The sequence below is a fragment of the Protopterus annectens genome, chromosome 4.part1 (assembly GCF_019279795.1).
Source record: "Protopterus annectens isolate FY-2018-M chromosome 4.part1, PAN1.0, whole genome shotgun sequence".
NCBI lineage: Eukaryota > Metazoa > Chordata > Ceratodontiformes > Protopteridae > Protopterus > Protopterus annectens.
The window spans coordinates 889,310,881-889,332,171 of NC_056734.1; the positions used below are offsets into that span (position 1 = coordinate 889,310,881).

A 21,291-nucleotide genomic window follows, 5' to 3' on the forward strand; every position below is an offset into this window, starting at 1 on the left:
ATCAGTTTGATATACGAATGACATAAAATTCTTTACAAAATTACAGCTAGGTGAGCTGGAATATGTTACACATCCACTGCCTTACTTCTCCTGGCATGGCTAGCAATACCTTAAATCATCACAAGTATAACAACAAGGCATTTCCTTAGACAACCATTTGGAAACAGTCTGTTTTGACACAGGTCTCTTCTTCTTACCATCACAAGAAATAAACAACTGATACGATGATCTGAACAATTTAGTTCTGACAAGACTGTACCCGAGTTTTCTGTGGATAGCCAAGGAATGTAGTATCCTTTTTCCCCTCATTTTGGAATTCAGTAAAAAAAACTGTGAGATTGATAGTTTTCTTAAAGCAAACTTTGATATCACTTTAGGCATAAAAGGATTAATTCCCAAAGAAACCCTGTCCCAATGGAAAATGAGATAGAACTGACTAACAATAAGAGCTTGCAACTAAGACACCCTTTTTGCAGAGGGCAGAGCAATCAGTAAAATGGTTTTCCATGTTAAGAACCTCAAGACATAGAGGTTAGGTGGTTCAAATGGAGCAAGTGTTAGCTTCTCTAACAGAAAGTTAAGATCCCAAGGAGGGGCCACTGGTTTTCTAGGAGGCCTCTTATGCAAAACCTCCTATAAAACATTTTTCATGAGAATGCACTGAAAGAGAAGGTTTCATGGACAGGCATGCTGAAATGGCTGATAAATAAACCTCTACAAAGAAATACAAAAAGGCCATAGAACTGTAACTCACAAATATTGTGAAACCAGAAACAACTAGCCCTGAAAGAGTGGTGGTTTTGTCGTTGGCTGCAACCAGAAAACCTCTTCCAATTGCTAATATACGATTTTCTAGAAGCAGGCCTTCTTGCCTCCATTAGTACCTGCTGTGTGTCCTCAGTAAAAAAGGTGCATAAAAGGAATTAAGACCCTATCATCCAGGCAATAATATGAAGTAGATTGGTGCTGTGGTTCTGGGGTGTATCAAACATCCCTGTTCTTGTGTGAGCAGATCCAATTTGTAAGGAACATGTTGTACTTGCCCATTTCCAAAAGAAGGGAAATCACAACTGCCTGGTCCTGAAGGGAGTTATGACAATGATCTTGGGAGATTATTTCTGAATCTTCAGAACCTGGATATTACTGGAAAGGGTAGAAACACATACAGGAGCATTCCTGTCCAAGAAAAAGAAAATGCATTTGTTTTCCAGATCTTCTTGCATGGAGTTCTTAAGAAGAATCTTGCCAGCTGACTGTTCAGTGAGGAGACAAAGACATCTACTTGAGGAACTCCCTACAGATTTATTTTAATTTTACATTTGTTAACCGGGAAAGTCCGACTGGATACATATCATTTTCAGCGGAGGCCTGGGGAGAAAAGCTCCACATTGAAATTAAGTGACACAAAGTTGTGGTTACAAAGACATCTAAAAACATTTAACAGATTCAGTGACAAATTATAGTCAAGGTTACATTTAGATCCAAACAAACATTGTTGGTTAATGGTATAAGTATACAGAGCTAACAATTACATATCTGACGTGTATAAGAAAGAAAAGTATTTCCAGGTAGAAGGTAAGGATGATAGTCAAGAGAAAAGGTGGTTAGGTAAGAAGGAAGTTATAGCAAATAGTATATAGAGGGGTAGAAGCGCATAGGTTTAGAATGGGCAGAATAATAAGTTATCCTCCTGATAATGGAATAATAGAATTCTAATGGTTGTAGAGAAGTGTATGTTGTGAGGGTGGGGAAAGAATATAAAAGGGTGAATACCTCTGTGAGCTATGTTTGGCTTACCTTTGTCTTGGTATTAATTGGGTTAGTCTGGGTTTAGACATGGACATAGCCAGTCACTGTTCATGCACATTTTTAGGGAGGTTTTGAATTGGGGCAAGGAGCATGTGGTGGTTAGTTCAGCAGGTATTGAGTTCCATTTTTTTTCCAGCAGAGTTGGAGAATAATGATTCTTCAGCTGACTTGTTGGCTTTGGAAGCTGATGAATCAAACCTTAGAAGACATCATGATCAAGTTTCCATTTTGAGAGGGTCTGCCCTTGTCTGCCCCCCAGTTGGGGGTATGACCTGGTTCCTTCTTGCTTGCTGAGGTACCACATGACAGTGATATTGTCTACAATAACTTAGACAGGTCCCAGGGACCAAAGATGATTCAGACAGTTGGGTGCCTTGATTAGGGCAAGCATCTCTTTATATTTATGTGCTTGCATTGGTCCTTAGTGTCCCACACATCTTGCACTTTTATCCCTCCTGAATCTGCTCTCCAAGCAAAGTCAAATGCTTTTGTGGTGAATGACTGCTTAAGAACAAGGAGGGAGAACAGTAGACCTGGATTTAAGATATTTATTGTCTACACCAAATGATTTAACTTTTTACAAACCCAAGCACTGAAATCTGAAAAGACAAGAGCCATTGGTACTAGGACCAAAAAGACCTCAGATACCACCATATCTTTCTAATATTGGAGTCTTGCCAGGGTTGTCATGAGAAACATAGAAACCATGAGACCCAAAATCCTGAGTTATTCCCTCACAGTGGAAGAAAAGCTCTCTGAATTGTGGTGTCTAGTTGACATACCAGAAACACAATACTGCGGGGAGAAGTCAAGAAAGACTTTTGAATGTTCTCTTGGAATGCCAACTGGTGTAAGAGGTCTCTCACCTAAAAATGAGATTTTTGATGCTTTGAAAAAGACTCTGCAAAGATAAACAAGTCAGCTAAATGTGGAAAAATATGGATACCCTGTATCTTGCAATGATCTATAACTGTAGATAGACATTTTCTCAACACTCTTGGTGCAGTAGATAGTCCAAAGGGTAGGGGTGAAAACTGATAATGTGATTTAGATAAATAGAACAAAAGTCTGAAGTTTGGATGAACAGAGATGTGATAAGCATTTTTTAGAGCTAGGGTTACCAGCAAACTTGAATGAGGAAGAAGAGGTAACAGGTTGTGAAGTAACATCACACAATCTGGGCACTATCACAAACAGCTTTAGGAAACAAATATCCAGAAATGATCTCCAATCATTTTTCTTTCTTTCTTTCTTTTTCTTTCTTTCCTTTTGACATAAAAACATGAATAAAACAGAACCCCTTTCTCGCCTGGGAAGGTTGGACTGGTTCTATCACTCCATTGGGCATCATGTGATGGGCAGGTGGATACTAAATAGTCTGGTCTGAAGAGTGAGGAATTATCCCCTGGAAAGAAATAATTTTCTCCCACTGCCATCTGTTACCTTGATGAATGATCTTCAGAAGCCATTTGTCTGAAATTGTTGCCAAACAGAAAAGGAGAGATTCGGACGCAAGGGGCTGAGATTAAATTGATGATTTTTATTAAATTAAATCATAGGAAAGTACTGATTTGTCAGGATTTGGTTTAAAAGATACATTGTTTTTATTGTTGATCTGAAGAAGTGTTACTTCACTGAAAAAACACTCATCTATTGTATTTTACCTTGTATTTTATTACAGTTTACAGTTGTGGTAGCCAAAATTGTTTTATGTTTTATAATATGGATATTAGGGAGATGAAAGGAAAAGGTTTACACTATCACAGGCAGGGCAAAACATGATTAGCCCCAAGATTACATACCTCTTAAAGCCCATAGTGATAAATGGAGAAGAAAAAATGCCAAGAAAATACACAGATAATATGACAAATGTATAAGATAATAAAATATATTCAGGATAACAAAATATCAGAACACAAATAAGGCGTGTGGTGAAGGATGGGAAGTATTCAAATTCAGGATGCATATCTCTGTCTTCATTGTTAACCAATAGATAAGGGCGAGATAAGTGGAGAGCATGTGGCATGGACAGAGAGAGACAGAAAGAAAGGGCTGCACTGAGAAAAATAGAAGACAGTTTGAAGATAATTCAATGAAGTACCATACTAGGCATTAAGTCATGAAGCATGGCTATGGGAAGGAAAGAAATGGGATAGTATTAAAGGTAGGCAGATGACAGAAAGATGAACTGTGATATATCAGGTGATAGTAATGAATAAGGAATGTAAACCACACCAAAGACAATAACTATAACAGAATCTATAACAGGATGTGGGGATGACTAAGCAGAATAAGGAGAGAATGTGAGAATAAAGAAATAAGATGGAATATCCAAAAAGAACAAATAAGGCTTACTGAGGAAGACCTATCAAAAGGGTGCAATGACATGCTATGTTCTGGGAAAAAAGGAAGGAAAGGAGGAATTAAAAGGTTAAAGGAACATGGGGAGAAAAAGAGGGCTGAAAATGGACAAGAACACAGTGACAGGTTCTGTCAACAAGAGCTAGATCAAAAACTGTACTGAGGACATGAAACCAGTGCTTACTGATTCTTCTTATATGGTACAAAACAGCCTCAAAAATAAACTGGGAGGGCAGAATAAGCAGGTGTATATACGACAGATGTGGTCCTAAAGGGTCAGTGTTAATGTACATGTTAACATTTGCACAGACAGACAACATAGTAGAAAAAAGATTGATAGCGTTGAGAGCAATTAAGGATACAGAGATTAGAAACATGCAGAAATGATGTATTATATGCTTAGATAAGCACCAATGAAGGATCAATCCACAGATTATAAAAAAAATAAATAAATAAATAAATAAAAATAGCTCTTCCTCCTGGAGGGATGCATAAGAAACTACATGGAGACATACTAAAAGGGAGAAAGTCGTAAGGAAGAAACAGGATGTCACATGCTATCCCGAATAACTAAAATTAAGGAATGGATGAGGTAGGAAATTGTGGGCAGAAAGTATGGAATTAAAAGAACACTTGTATTATGGGATATTATGGGGAAGAACAGAGAATAAAAGGTAGAGATGGGAAAAAATAAATAAGATATGCACCATGCTAAGCATACAGACTATCACAGACTAATTATGTTTGTATGTCAAACTTGGTGCACCTTTGGAAATGCAAATGTATGCATGTGTTACTTAGCCCTAAAAATTAAAATCAGTAAAGATTATACTGAAAGTCAATAAACTGTATAAAATTAAATAAACATAATAAAAATTATGACATAATACAGTGTGCTTCCTAGAGTTCAAATGTACTTAGGGGAAATGTTGATCAGCTGTGTAGATTACAATCTGCAAAAAAAAGTTTTGTTTTCTCTTAGTTACATATGGATGTGTTTAAAACCTGAGATTTAATTATTTTGGGTAATTTTTTCTTCAGTTCCTTAACCATGCATTGGAAGTAAACCACAACCCAAGACTGCAGTACTGAATGTATGGAGTAGTTTTGTGCATTCAAAATGGAAGCTGTAACTGCTGCCATTCATTACGTACTTCTATCATATCATGTATGGTAAATATGGTTCTTTAAATCCATCTTCAATTCAATTATAAAACCTACAGGTACACTGGTAAAATGCTTAGGGCAATATGAAAGGTCTGATAATGGGAGACTTGCTCGAGTGCTTTAATGTAAGGAGTCCGTCCAGTTGTACAGACCAAGGCAGTATATATTTAATTTTGTACTTTTTGTGCTGCCTTTTGCCTGCTGGTTCCATCTTGGGGGAGGTGTGGCCCATTGTTTAGTTCTAGAGAAGTAGCTGAACCCAAAGACAGATACATTACAAGAATAGGACTTTAAAGAATCATGCCCTATCCACTTCCTTACTCCCAAGGAAGAAAAAGGCAGGACATAAATGTAGGATGCACAAATGTAACTTCATATGCACCACCAGTGGTATGGAGTAAAATCGGATGAAAACTATTCTTGAAATGACAGTTATTTACCCACTACAGAGACAGAGCCTTGTCATCTCATTTTCATCTGACTCAACCTTTGAGTTGTCAGATCCGACTGGATCAAACCTCTACACCTTTTTATGAAGCTGTGGATCCAAGGGTCTGACTCTTCCCCTACGCATAATTCCCTCCATTCCACCCAAGTACCTCAGATCAAGTTTGGTGACATACATCACCAGCTATTATCTAGATTTAAAAACAACAGAAAAACTATAAAACAGCAGCCAAAGTCCAATCCTGAATCAAAAACCAAAACAGAAGCAGAAAACACGGTACAGTCAACACAGCCAAAGCCAGTTTTAAACCACTTTTAATAAAGTAACAAGAAAACAGAATGGATATGTGCTTTCAGGCTATCAGCCCTTCATCAGTTCTGCTGTAACTCAAAGACAAGCCATAAAAAAAAGAAGAAACTATTATAAGCATTAACAACCCAACCAATCAGGATATTAAAACAGAAGTACTTAATATGGCAATTAGTGAAGCAATTTACATGCTTTCAATGCCAGCTTTAAAGAGACAACCCCATTCAGGCTGAGTAATTTATCAGCTTGTAATTTCACTTATCCATCTCATCTCGGCCATCTCTGTGCTATGCACAATATCACCTCCCCTTTTGTCCTTAACTACTAGTTGTATGGCCAAGAAATTAAAACAATGTCCGGGGCAATCCATGATGTGCTTAGCAAGAGCATTAGCTGAATTTTTCAACCTCATATCACTAAGATGCTTCAATATTCTAAAAATGGGAGCACTTAGTGCAAGTAGCAAGATACATTAAATTCCGAGTTTTAAAATCAGCTCTCAGTTTAAATCTGTAAAACAAAGCCAGTCTGGGGGTAACAAAAATAGTCAGTTCTAGAGATATAATTACAGGCTTTGCAGGACAAACAAGGAAAAGTCCCAAACTTATCAAACCTGGAAAGAGAATTAGATCCATCAGGAGGAGGTCTGTAACATAGCTGCCTTTTCAGGGATTTAGCAGATCTTATGCAACTCTGGAAATGTGCATAAGATCTATGATGTTATTGCTAAGAACTGGTCTGTCCTACTTCTGGATGACCGTATTAAAGGGATTGTTGGCAATAAATTAACAATGCTTCTGCAGAGGAGGCAATATGAACTGTACTGTACCAATCCACAATTTTGTTTGTCTTATAAAGAGACTGAGATGACATAGGTCCAAAACAGGTCTGAGATCCCTTGTCTTCTTTGGTACTAAAAATAACCTGGAATAGACTCTGGATTCTAACTGGTCTCAGGTAAACCATTGAATGACTCTTTTTTCTAGCAACTTGAATTCTTCTGTTGCTGTGGATTCCAGCTAACCAGGTGAATTGTCTGGAACCCCTCTTTCTCTCTCTCTTTCTCTCTCTCTCTCTTTGGAACTTAAGAAAAGGGAATGGAATAGCCTCTGGTGATTATCCTTAGAACCCAAGAATCTGCTGTAATATCTTACTAGGCATGTGGGTGCAAGGATAAGCACCCCTCCCAGTCAGCCTCCAGAGTGCAGCAGTTGGATAACTTTTCAGGAGTGCTGATAGGGTTTGTTGGTAAAGAGACCAAATAATCCTGGTTATGTGGTTTGCCTCTGCCCCTACGGTGACATCCATTTGAGTTACCTCCACTTCTGCCCAGGATGGGAGCCCATCTCCAGGACTGTTCTGGTAATAACCCTGTGATTTTTCTGAACCACATCATCTTACCATCCATTTGGTTCCTAGAAAAGGTCCATTGAGGGGTGTAGAAGCAAATCCCAACAGCAGACAGGGTTTTACCCTCTTGTTCAATTCTGGTAAAGATTTCTTTCAGCTTGGGACTGAAAAGTGTGAAACCATTAAAAGTGGCATTGATGAAGGATGTCTTAAAGCCTTCAGCAAATTCGCATCCAAGCATGCAGGCACTTGGCAATGCCGTTGTCTGCTGCCCTAGCTGTGTCATCAACTGCATTGGAGAGTAGATGCATGGACACATTAGACACAGACTGAAGGGTAGTTAGGTGGGGCAGATCCCTCTGAAAATAAGGCATGCAAGTAAGATAGTTCAGCACCATGAGTGTGAAGGTCACTATAGCATACACCTATTTTCCAAGTCTGTCTAACGCCCTTGACTCTCTATTGGGGAGATTTGCAGAAGAACTCTCCTTAGACAGCAAACACTTGCTCCAGTGTTTCCAATCTTTTGGGGCTATCAAAGTCCTATCCGATTTTTTTTTGGGGGGGGGTTTCTTTGGGTGGGGGAATAGGTTAAACTATATCAGGATCCTTCCAGGCTAGCAGAGCCACCAAATCTACAAAAGCATCAGTGGGTGTTCCCACCAAGGAGGCAGATGAGCCAGCACTGAAGTCCTCAAGTAACACAGATTCATGTGGTGAAGCAGCATCAGTGGACCAACTCACTTGTTATGTCATCATTTCTAGAATATCACCAAAGATGATGTCTAGATGAGATATTGGGGAACCTGCATCCAGATGTGTGTCTTCTGAGATGGACTCTTGACAGCAGTCTAGATGTTTACATTTACAAATTCATATCCTAGGACCCAATCTTGGGAATCTTGAGAGACAGGTATAAATCAGACTGTTTAAAACATCTGCCGGTCTTTTTTGGATAAGACAAAAACACGGTGAATACAGTTTATGTGTTTATGTGCTTTGACTTATCCGATTGATTTGATTGAAATAAACGGCATTTGTGGAACTAGAATTTCTCTGGACTAACCTTCTTCATGGTGCCCATCTGGTTCTTATCTGTTGGCAGACCTTCCATCCACATTCGACCCTCTACAGTTCGCTTATCAAGCTAACAAATACACTGTGGATGCTGTTTCAATGGCACTCCACCTCTCAATCATCTGGAGGAAGAAAATTATATCAGGCTGTTTATTGATTTCAGCTTGGCATTCAGTACAGTGGTTCCAATGCATCTAATTGACAAGCTTGTACATCCTGGAGTTAGCAAGCTCATGTGCAACTAGATCCTCGACTTCTTGATGAACAGACTGCAGAAAACAAGTAATAATTCACAATATGTAGCTCAGCTGAAAAGTGTACAATATCTTTTTTTTATTCTTTGACATAGCAATATTTTTTTCTTATTCATGTGCAATTGCCTGCTGTCTGATACAGATGAACAAAGGAGGACAATCTTAACGTGCAATCCTACACGGTCATGCTGCTATGTACAGTATTCTTCTTATGACTGTCTGGGGAGCTTGTGTGTTTTTGCTGTTATTATTGGTTTATTTATTCTTCTGTGGATTTTGTATTGAATATGTTTTTTTAAATTGAAATGTTATACTGTTGTTCTTGTTATCCTTGCTTTCTATGTACTCTCTGGTGAGTTGTTAGTCAGAATTTCATTTAGGCTGCACTTGTGTAGCCCTAAATGATATTAAAGTTTACTTTGACTATAGCTGGCTATACAGATATGTTTTTATATACATTTTAGTTGTTCACCCTGCACAAAGTTACATCTAGCATAGCCATACATCTCAACCTACTGGAGCAAGAAATCTGGACAAAGCCATAAATAAAAGTGGGACAAACGCCCAAAAATAGAGGCAATTTTTAAATATTGCTCTTACAAACTTAGAAAGTTGATATAACAACAGGTTTTGCATTAGTGTTAATTTTCTGAAAGATATGAAGTCTGAAAATCAAATTTCTGTCATTATTTTCTAATTTCAGTCTTTAATGAATTACCACTAATATGCTCGAAAACCACAATTTTATGTAAACTGGACCAAAAAATAGGAGGCTGAAATCTGGACATTCTGTGAAAATCTGTACAGTTGGGAGGTATGATGCAAAGCAAACACCAAATTAATAGGTGATATTCAGAGTGCAGCTCGGCAATTACAGAGAAGTTGACTTTCACAGTTTTAGCACACTAGCCACTAATTTTTTGTACTGTTTTTTCAGGATATGGGCATACAGCTGATACTGTGACACCATTTTCAAAGGTAAGAGTCATGAGTTCTGGAGGTTTTAGCAAGAAGGCTGGAGAAGAAGCTTCTCTGAAATGCAGTTACCCCCATTACAGTTAGAAATGCAAGGTTGCTGCACAAGGAATGAACTTCAGACAGATGAACCAACCGCAAGCACATCAAGGCAGTTTCCATGATCGACACCTGTTATTTCATTCTGCATGCAAAACTGAATGTGCTTTCCCATTGAAAAGGCACCTGTACTGGCATCTGTCAGAATAGCCTTGTTTGCTAAAGCTCTCATCCATAATATCAGGGGGAGCATGCGTATGATCCTCAGTTTCATTCTATCTAATCATCCAGACATTTCTTTTAAACTCTGGGAATACATTAGGAAAATTAGCCCCAACTTTCTCAGGAGTTCTGTGTTAAAGTTACATTTGCATTAGCTCACATTTTTGTATACCGTTTGATAATATCAAGCTATTCTGAAAAGTGTAATTACAAAGAATCATAGGTAAATACTAGGTTAGCTGCCCTTGCAGATCATTTTAAGCCTTGCCAGTTTCCCTTCTTGTGCTCCAATAACCTATCCCATTTGGTTAGAGACTGGCCTTACCATATTATGGTCAAGAATTAAATACTACCCCTAATAAGAATAACTGGTATCATAACATAGACAATTTGTTGGAATACAAATTAGTAGTAAAGGGGGCAGTCCTGCAGTAAATGTTTGGTTTCCCACCCATAGATCCAAGTTGCACTTGAATTTGGACAGGGACGAACTTTGTTTATGTGGATGGGAAGTCTATTCCACAGCAGCAGTATCCTCTGCGAGATATACCTGTCCCTCCAAACCATTCTGGTGATGTTGCAGAAGAGGTTTAGATCCCTAGATTGAGTATTTCTGATGATTTTACTGCACATCAACAAGTCAAATGGCTTCAGTATTGGGTCAGAGGATACCCTCTATGCCAGACACAGGTCACTTCTTAGCAGTCCATAGCATATACAATACAGTGACAGGGCTTTGAGTTGGTCCAAGTAGGACATGTTGTTTATTTCTTGTATCCTTTTGGTAAGGTATCTCTCTGGGCATTCCAATTACTGCATACGTGTCAAAGGGGGCATTATATTCAATGACTAGCCTAATGAGGGCTGAGTAAAGGGGGCGATGGCATCCTTACATCTAGGCACAATCCCTTTGTTTATAAACTGTGCAGTATAGATGGAAAGTCTTACAACGGTCACATATTGATCAAAAAGGTAGGTCACTCTCCACATAAGTTCCCAAATCCCGAACAAGTGGGTAATCTCTTAGGGGCATATTGTTAATGTGGTAGTTCTTTGGGATAGATGACTTCCCAAAGGATAGATACAATAATGCATTTTTGGCATTTAGTTTCAGCCCATGATTTTGGCACCAGTTATTTATTTTGGACAAACTATCCTGTAGGATGAGTAGGGATTCAGTGATTCTCCTAGCCTGCAATCATCTGCAAATTTAGTCAGCAAAAGCCCTCTGATATTGGCTTTAACTTCAGAAAAGTAGTGCCAAACAGGAGAGGTCCCAATACAGAATGCTGAGGGACTGCACTGGTAACTTGTCTCTGTGGAGATACCTTCCCTATTTTGATATCCTGTGTCTTATCTGTGAGGCAATGGACAATCCAACAGATGACACAGAGGTTTATTCCCAGTTTATTTATACTATGTATACAGTGGACAACAAACTCAAAATCATCCCAATGTGGTAGTCTTTACTGCATTTATTAGCTAGTGAGTACATCTTAACTCTTCTTAAGGTACTTTTGTTTGGACAGGCAGCTGCTGTTGTGCAGCAGTTTGTGTTGCTGCCTCACAGCAATAGGTTCTCTGGTTCGATTCTCAGCTGGACTGTCTTCTGTGCGGAGTCTGCATGTCTTCCCTGCGGTCATGTGGGCTTCCTCCAGGTGCTCCGATTTCCTCCCACATTCCAAAGACATGCAGTAGGTGGATTGGACATTCTAAACTGGCCATAGGTATGAGTGAGTGGCACGGGTGAACTACCATGGCAGGGCTAGTCACCCAGAGGTGTAAACCTTGGCTCGAGATGATTGTTACTGTTGAAGTGACACCCCAACCCCAAGGTAACATCATTAATTCTAAAGTGCAAGCTGACTTTTTAAAAACATAAAATGGCCTTGTGTGCAAGACAAACTACAAGAGTGTATAAACATTCAAACTTCTGGAACCTTCTTAAGCCAGCTCTGCTTATAAACAAACTAAAATGTATAAATGTCAAAAATTCTACAAATTAATTTGCAACAGAGCATAGGAATGTGGTTGACCAAACAGATGCAGATGGAACTTTTAGAGAAGTGTATGATTTTTCTACTAAAAGTGTGTTGATGGTCACTACTTAGGACAAGTGTCATACTACAAAGGAACACACAAAGGTCAGAGGACTCCATGGGAATGTGAGGCAAGAACATTTTGAATTCAACACCTAGTGCTAGACATAATTTTTCTTTTCCATTGTTTTTTTATTTAAGCTGCATGTAAAAAGAAAAACACAATGCTTTCTTAGTTTAGCTTTTCTTCAGGCAGTTAAAACTACTATACATACACAAAATCACCTTCAGCAACATGCAAACATATCCAACATGCAAACATATCCAACGACCATAAAAATGACACTTTAAAAAACGTTCATTTATGTAATTAATTTTGAAATTTTTCACACTAAATAAAAATAGTCCCAAGATAACATACTGCGTAAAGCACTCTGAAAACATATCATTGTAATAATACATACTAGAGAAGTCTAGGTTTACTAGTATGAAAGACATGCCAGCTTGTTAAAATGCAATATACTGCAGGCCGACTGGAGAACAGTAATAAAATACATTAACACGCCCTCCAAAAAAAAAAACAAAATACACACAGACTCACATTTCATCAGACCTAGTAACAGCAGTACAAGATACAAATGTCTTAAAATATTTTATTACCATACATTACCATATTCAATTCCACTGAAGAGAAAGATTAGGCCAATGCAGATGTGAGTGAGTCGCCTCTTTCTCTGATAATCCATTAACTCCTCAGCTATTTCTTCACTCAGTTTTGCTGCAGTCTTACAGCCCTTTACAGCCCTTTCTGGAAGGCAGCTCTTACAAGAGTTCACCCTTTAAACATTCTGAGTTTTCACTTTCAAGTCCATTTTGTTTGAACTGTACTGTGTGGATATTTAACAGAGTAAGATCCAAACTGCTCAAAAGTGCAGAAAGACAAATGCACGTCTGAAGTATGCAAGCTTTCCTTTTTGATTTTACACACTTGTTCATATTCTTTCAGCTGCTGACAAAAGTGCTGTCTTTGAACACCTGAAGGAAAAGAAAAAAAACATGTAAAGAACCATACAGCTCTCAACAGAGAAAAGCAGGCTAGAACAGATGGGAGGGACTAAACATCCTTCCACAGGATAGGTGAAAACAGAAATAGCAATGAATGGAGAAGAAGGAGGTGGGGTAGGTGAGGAGTACAGTGACACATGGGTTGTCCTTAGCTAATCAGGCCATGCTTGTTCACACGTGAATTGCAGGACATGCACAAGCAATACAGGTATCAATATTAATGAATGTTCTATGCACCAGTCATTGTTTTCAGTAACAGATGTTTCTCACTCACTTTTAGATGTCATTATTGTTCATGGGTAAAATATCTTTTTAAAATAACCATCATTTAAATATTAAATAATCTATGTTTTATTGTGCAGTTTATGGTATGTCCACAAGCTAGCAACTCTTACTCTCTCTCTCTCAAACTTAGAATCTGCCTGGAATCTCTTTGCACCATGTTTTACTTACAATTGTTTATAGTAAGAAAATGCTTTAGCCTGCTCTCATTTTGATGCTGTGACTTTAGAAACATGCCTTTTCCTTTGGAAAAATAGGATTTTTTGTCATTTATTTTGCAATCACTTATTGCTATTTGTGTTCTTTTTTTTATATTTCATTAATCTGCATTTCCTGAAACACGGATAGTGATGATATATAAATTTCTGTTCCATACTCTCTGGGTGACCTCATATTCACTTTTAAATGCATTACGCTTAAATGCCTTGCAGAGCACATTTTGTGTGTGTGTGTGTGTGTGTGTGTGTGTGTGTGTGTGTGTGTGTGTGTGTGTGTGTGTGTGTATGGTTCCCCTTCATAAAGTCGAACATTCAGAAACTCGAAATGCATATGACCGACACCATATGCTCAAATTTCTGAAGCTCGACTTCGTAAAAGGGAACTACAAAAAAAGAACATAACACAAAAAAGTGTTTCAGCAGGGGGGGCAAGCCCCCTGCCCCCCCCCACCCTCCGATATTTATTACAACTCTGAGATCGCACTATAGGACAGAAAGGGAAATCTCCCATTCTGCGCTGTATGCCGTTCCGAGCATATGGTCTCGACCATATGCATTTCGAGATTGTGGCTGTTCGACTTTGTGAAGGGGAACTGTGTATGTGTGTGTGTGTGTGTGTGTGTGTGTGTGTGTGTGTGTGTGTGTGTGTGTGTGTGTGTGTGTGTGTATATATATATATATATATATATATATATATATATATATATATATATATGGGTCTACTTTGTTTAGTTGAATCTCATTTCACTGAATTTCATTTCATCCCGACCACATCACTGAAAACACAAATTACTGAAACTCATTTCACTGAATCTCATTTCACTGAACTGAACTTAGTATATATGGCACTATGTAGAGTACTGTAAGGCAAGTAAAATATATATACCCTTTTCCCCACTTTCATGCAATCCTGGAGTTAGTATATATAGTTAGTGGGTGGGATGAGGGAACAGACCTCCCACATTGGGGGGTATGGGGGCGTAGCCCCCATCTTGTTTGTTTCATATTGTATTTTACCAAAAACGTCAAAACAATACATTTTAAACAATAGACATGCATAGTTACAACACCAATGACTAACTCTCTCCAGAAGACAACATGTACTCAAACTAAGTGAGGGGCTGTGCCCCCCCCCACACCCCCCCAACTATATATACTAACTCCAGGATTGCACAACAATGGGGAAAAGGGCATATACCTTTTACTTGCCTTACAGTACTCTGCACAGTGCCATATATCCTAACTGCAGTTCAGTGAAACGAGATTCAGTGAAATGACTTTACAGTAATATGAGTTTTCAGCTAAGTGGTCGGAGTGAAATGAAATTCAGTGAAATGAGATTCAATGAAATAAAGTAGACCCATATGTATATATTTATTTACGTGATATTGCTGATCATGTGAGTATAATGACTTAGACTGAGGGGCAGTATTCTGAAAGAATGATAATGCATCCTATAATGTGATAAATATTGGGACAGAAATTGCAAAACACAACCCGCCAGGAATTAGATATCCCAGAGACAGTGCTGCACACATGCACTGAAGTCAAATATAAGTGCTGCAATGCCAGTGCCCAGAGCCCATACAAGGATTACACAGCAAAGTATCAACTGTGGTTATTAAGAGAGTGATAGTACAGTCTGAAAGAGGGAATATCAAACAGAGGAATACACAGTAGGAAAATAGCAATGGGAAAAGTGGAATGAAGAGGGGGAAAGAAGGTAATGTTTTTTTATGGGAAAGGTGCCCTTTTTTAAGAAAAGAAGGGTAGAAGAACAGGGAAGTAGAGGGATGCTGTGGCCAAGAAAGATGGTATAGGGTTGTCAGCAGAGGCAGACATATAAAGCACAGTTGTGTAAGTTGAACTTACCATAACAGTAAATGTTTTAATGATCACTGCTGCAGTAGCCTTAGCTATATTGGTTATATCCTGCCAAGGATGTAACAGACATAGAGCTTCCAAAGCTTTTGGGCACCTTCCACAAGCCCAAACTGTCAGGCAGCTTGAACTGAGCCGAGTAAAAGAAACATCTAGGCAGAAAACCCTTCTGAGCTTTCCTGTCAGCAGTGAGAAGGAAAGGGAGGAAAGGAAGGCTAAGCCATGAAAGGACAATGCTAGGAACAACAACAACAACAACAAAAAATAAATGTCTTGGCATAAAAAAAAACACACCAAAAACAAGGGGAATGGAGGAATGGTGCACCTACTGCAGCGGTAATCATTCAAACATCTACTGATATGGTAAGTTCATCTTATACAACTGTTCTTTTGTTCATCATATTGATCTCTGCTGCAATAACCTTAGCTAAATACATTTGGGAGTAGAAGACGTGTCTAGGAGACCCTGTTGAATGGTCCTAGCAAACCTTGATCTGGACCTATTGAAGGAATTGAGCTTGACCAATTAGCAGCTTCTAGAATACTTCTAGAATCCTGCCCTTTCCATAAATCCATAGATGAAGTCAAGGCCTGAGTAGAGTGAGTCTTGACCCTGCCTGCAATAGCTTTGTTATAGTGAGTATAACAAAACGTAATAGCCTTAGACAACCATTTAGAAATAGTTTTTTTTTGACACAGGATATCTCTACTTACCTTCACAAGAAATGAACAATTGATTCAAACATCTTAAAGATTTAGTTCTATCAAGATGCACCTGAGTTGTTTGCATACATACAATGTGTGGGATATCCTTTCTTCCTCATTTTTAGGTTCAGGAAATAAAACAGGGAGATGGATCGTTTAACTCAAAGCAAACTAGGATGCCACTTTAAGGATAAAAGAATGATTAGTTCTCATGGAAATCCTGTTCCTATGAACAATGAGATAGGATTGACTCACTGTAAAACCTTGCATCACAGATGCCTTTCTTGCAGAGGTCAGAACAATAAATAAAACTATTGTTCATGTTAAGAGCCTCAAGTATGCCACATTAGCTGATTCAAATGGAAAAATTGTTAACTTCTGCAACACAAAATTAAGATCCAAGGAGGGGCCACCAGTTTTCTTGGAGGCCTCTTATGCAAAACCCCTTTCAAGAACACTTTGTCATGAGGCTGCATGGAAAGAGGAGATTCATGGGCAGACATGCTGAAATGGGCAGTAAATTTGTTAGAGGAATAAGAAAAGCCATAGGATAGTAACTCATACAAATATTGTAAAACAAGAGAACAAGTAACCCTGAATGGGTGCTAGTTATGATGTTGGCACCAACTAAAAATCCTTTTCCATTTGCTAATATATGATTTTCTAGTAGCAGGCTTTCTTACCTCCATTAGTACCTGTTGTACATCCTCAGTAAACAAGTCCCTAAAAGGAAATAAACCCTATCATCTAGGCAGTCAATTGTAGATGATTGATGGGGTGTATCAAACACTCCTGTTCTCTTGTGAATGGATACAGTCTAGTAATGCTCATAGGCATTTCCAAAAGAATAGAGAAACACAGTTTCCTGGGCCAGAAGGGAGTTACCACAATGATCTTGGGGGATTCCTTATGAATCTTTAGAATACCATGGATATTAGAGGAAAGGGTGGAAAAGCATACAGGAAAATTCTTGTCCAAGGGAAAAGAAAAGGCATCTGTCTTCTGGCCTTGTTGCATGAAGTCCTGGAACAAAACATTGCCACTTGATTGTTCATAAAGAAGACAAAGAAGTCTACTTGAGGAATTCCTCATAGATAGAACAAATCTCAGAAGATCCTCCTGATCTAGTTTCCATTTGTGAGGGTCTGCCCTAGTCCTGCTCAGCTTGTTTGCCATGAAATTTTATTCTGATGGAATGTAGGATGCCTGTAGAATGAGTCTGTGCTCTGATGATATATTCCAAGCTAACATGGCTAGTCTGTAAATGGGGTATGACCTGGATCCCCCTTGCTTCTTTATGCACCACATAAATGTGGTGTTGTCTGCAACCTCTTGAATAGGGCCCAGGTAACAAAGATGCTTCAGATAGTTCAGTGCCTTGATCAGGGCAAGTAGGTCCTTGATATTTATGTGTTTGTGTCTCCCCTTGGTGTCCCCTCCACTCTGCACTTTTATTCCTCCTGAAATTGATCCCCAAACAAAGTCTGAAGTATCTGTGGGGAACACATGCTTTGGAGCAAGGAGAGAAAGAGGGGGACACCTGGATGTAAGGATATCTGTTCCCTCCACAAAAAGATTTTTCTTCTGTCAATCTCCAGCATTGGAATTTGAAAAGACAAAGGGTATTAATGGTACAAAAGAGATACCACTGCATCATTCTAATGTGGAGTCTTGCCAGGGGTATTGTGATAATAATGGATATCGGGAGACCCACAATCCTGTGGTATTCCCTCACAGTGACCAAAATCTGATTGGAAAACCTTAGAAATAGATCTAAATAGAGAGCTATTTTTTTCCTGTGGAAGAAAAGCTCTTTGAACTAAGGCATCTAGTTGACATCCTAGGAATCAATCCTGTCTGAAGGAGTCAAGAAAAACTTTTGAATGCTCTCTTGGAATCACATTCTGTGTAAGAGATCTCTCACGCAACAGAGAGATCTCTTGCTCGTATAATCACATTGCCAGATTTGCAAATGGTACACCACATAGAACACACCACTGTAATAACCTAAAAGACCTTGGATGGATAGAACTCCCTAACCTCCTTCAGCAGACTCAACTTATTGAGGCATATAAAATACTTAACCACCCTGATAAAACTCCTGCACTAAAGAGCCTAGTCGTTCCATATACTAACCTAAATAGCCTACGCTCCTCACACAGGATACTTATTCAAAATGTCAAATCCAATAATGCAGGTGGAGATGCTCTATTTGCTAACATCACTGCCAATATATGGAACTCCCTTCCCTCCAGTATTACCACCAATACCTCTCTATCCTACTTTAAAAAAAGTCTGTTCCAATATTTTAAGTCCCACTGGTTATGCCAATGCTCACACCCTGACTAATTGCCTTGATTTAACTCACGTCTCTCACCTCTCTTCTCTCAAATGAATCCCATGGAATTTACCATGTCAGCTTCTTTTTTCCTGATATTTCACCTTGTATTTCTCTTCCCTCTGAACCAACTTAGACCGGTATTATCTTTTATACAAGGCCAATTGTTTTTTTCAAATCATATATCTGTTCTGCTTCTAAATACCCTCATTTTATCATGTACTTATGAATGTAACTATTAATGCCTGTATCTCTGGCTTCTCTTTTTTTATAATTCTATAATAGTTGTTTAATATAATATCAGTTTTTATCTATGTAACAATGTACCAACTGTTAAATGTGGAGCTTTTCTCCCTGGGCCTCCGCTGAAAATGGACATGTATCCAGTCGGATTTTCCCGGTCAACAAATGTAAAATAAAATAATAAAATAAATAATTGGCACTTTGAAAAAGACTCTACAAAGAGAAGCAATTTATCTTCTTCTTTTCCCAGTTAGGGGTCACCACAGTGTATCACCTGTCTGCTCATGAGTGGCAGTGGAATTTTACAGTGTCGAGTTGCCAGCCTGGCACCCAACCTTCCACAGAAGGCACACACATGCACTCACACCTAGGGCCATGTTAGAGTGTCCAATCCACCTACAGCATGTCTTTGGGATGTAGGAAGAAACCGGAGCACCCAGAGGAAACCCATGCAACCACAGGGAGGTCATGCAGACTCCGCACAGAAGGCTCCCCAGCCAAGGATCGAATTGGAGAACTTCTTGCTGTGAGGTGGCAACACTAACCACTGCACCACCGTGGCTGCCCAAAGAGAAGCAATTCATCTAATCATGAAAAAATGTGGACAGCCTGTAGGCTGCAGTGAGCCATAACTGGAGCTAGACACTTTCTGAACACACTTGTTGTAGTGGATAGTCTAAAGGGTAAGGCAGAGAGCTGATTATATGATTTGGACACAGAAAACCTTAAGAAACATCTGAAGCCTAGATAAACAGAGATGTGATGATAACCATCTTTTAAGTCTAGTGTTACCAGGACACTTGAAAGAAGAAGAATAGGTAACAGGTTGTGTAATGACAACATTTTGAATTTGGGCAGTATCACAAACAGGTTTAGGAAAGAAAGATCCAGAACTGGTCTCCAAGCATTTTCTTTCTGTGGCATTAGGAATATCTTTGAATAAAAATGCTTCTCCACCTGGGAAGGAGGAACTGGTTCTTTCACTCCTTAGGAAAGCATGTGACAAAGAACAGGTTGAAACAAAAGAGTCTTATCTGCAGGATGAAGAATGCCCCCCCCCCCCCCGCCCCGGGAAAGGAGAAATTTCCTCCCATTGCCATCTGTAACTTTGATGAATAATTTTCAGAATCCATTTGTTTGAAACAACCTGTTGCCAAAGAGTACAAATAGAGATTTTGACTTACTGGAAGAAAAAGAGGAGCCAGGATGGGAAGGGGTCACAAGGTCTCTTGAATAGTCATTCAGACTTGTAGGACTGTCCTTGGTTTTGGGAAGCTTGTGACTTCTTTTCAGAACCCCCTTGCAATTTCTTCTTAAATGTGTGTTTACCTAAATTTTGTTGAGACTCTTTATTCTGTTTCTTGCCAAAACTGAATGAGGAGATGGAAAATCCCTTATCTTAGAGATTTCCTGGATCAGCTTACCCCTTTCATCACACTGTGCAGCAGAGGGGCCAAACACTAAATCTCTATCCAAGGGAGAATTTAAACCACATTTTTAACATCATCATCTGCGAGGCTCTGAGAATGTAGCTGTGCAGACCTCCTCAACACAGTACCAGTGATCACAGTCCTGGAAGAAGTGCCAAGAGAGTCATACACACACACTGCAAACAATGAGTACTGACCTGTGCACTAGAAGAAACTTAAGTTATTTAAAGCAGATTTTTCTTTACAAGAAGAAACTGTAGATACAACTTTCCTCATACTTTCACAACTTGTCAGAACAAACTTTAACATGAGTTTGACAATTCAAATCAAAGTTGCCGAAGTAAACATTTTTTCCCATACCTATAAATAAGTTCCCCATCCTTAGAAAAATGAGTAGGATTGGAATTTGCTAAGTGCTTAGCAGCAGCGGGATCAACTAAAGCTACAGCTATTGGGGCAGGACTCAAAATAGTGTATAAAATTTGGTTTACTATGGTAAGGTTGACGTGGGTTCAGTCGAACCCATTTCAGTCAAAGTCCAGAGGCCAAACAGTGACAATGTCGAACCCAACATTGTCGAAGTACGAATCTCACCCCTATCTCGACCCATGTTAAAGCCTGTTCCGAGGTCGAAGTCGAGTCATATTTCGACAATGTCATGATTTGACATTGTCGCTTTCTCAGATGTGAGTCGATGATCCCATCATTCGATGGGGTCCAGTTCAACCTTACCATAGTACATCAAAAATTTATCCTGTCTTCCTTGTTAAGGACAGCTGGCTGGCTATCAGGAAAATTGCAAGCCGTAACATACACTTCTAAGGCAGACAAAACAGGTGAAATAGGTGTAGGTTCTGGAAAATCCTTCTGTAACAACTCATAATATTTTCTGTGGGACTGAGAGACCTCAGTGTTCTCCCACTGAAAACAATGGCACATTTTAGCAACAGTCTCAGAGATCGAGAAATCCCCACAGGGAGAATTAGAAACTAAGCTCTTCTCTGAGTCTAAATCAGAAATCTGAGGAAAAAAATCTTGTATTCCACCCTGCATCTTCCTGTTCAGATTCAGAATCTTGA

General features: G+C 39.0%; 1 protein-coding gene across 2 annotated transcripts in view; it reads right to left on the bottom strand.

The window, feature by feature from the left end:
* The window catches only part of LOC122801105 (major facilitator superfamily domain-containing protein 8-like), a 1,359,614-nt gene extending 1,346,428 nt beyond the window's left edge, over nucleotides 1-13,186 (bottom strand). For both annotated transcript variants that reach the window (XM_044070628.1, XM_044070627.1), the window contains exon 1: nucleotides 12,721-13,186. In XM_044070628.1, coding sequence (XP_043926563.1) covers nucleotides 12,721-12,796 — 76 coding nt within the window. In that variant the 5' untranslated portion in view covers nucleotides 12,797-13,186. The remainder of the gene's footprint in view (nucleotides 1-12,720) is intronic.
* Nucleotides 13,187-21,291: the final 8,105 nt, after the last annotated feature.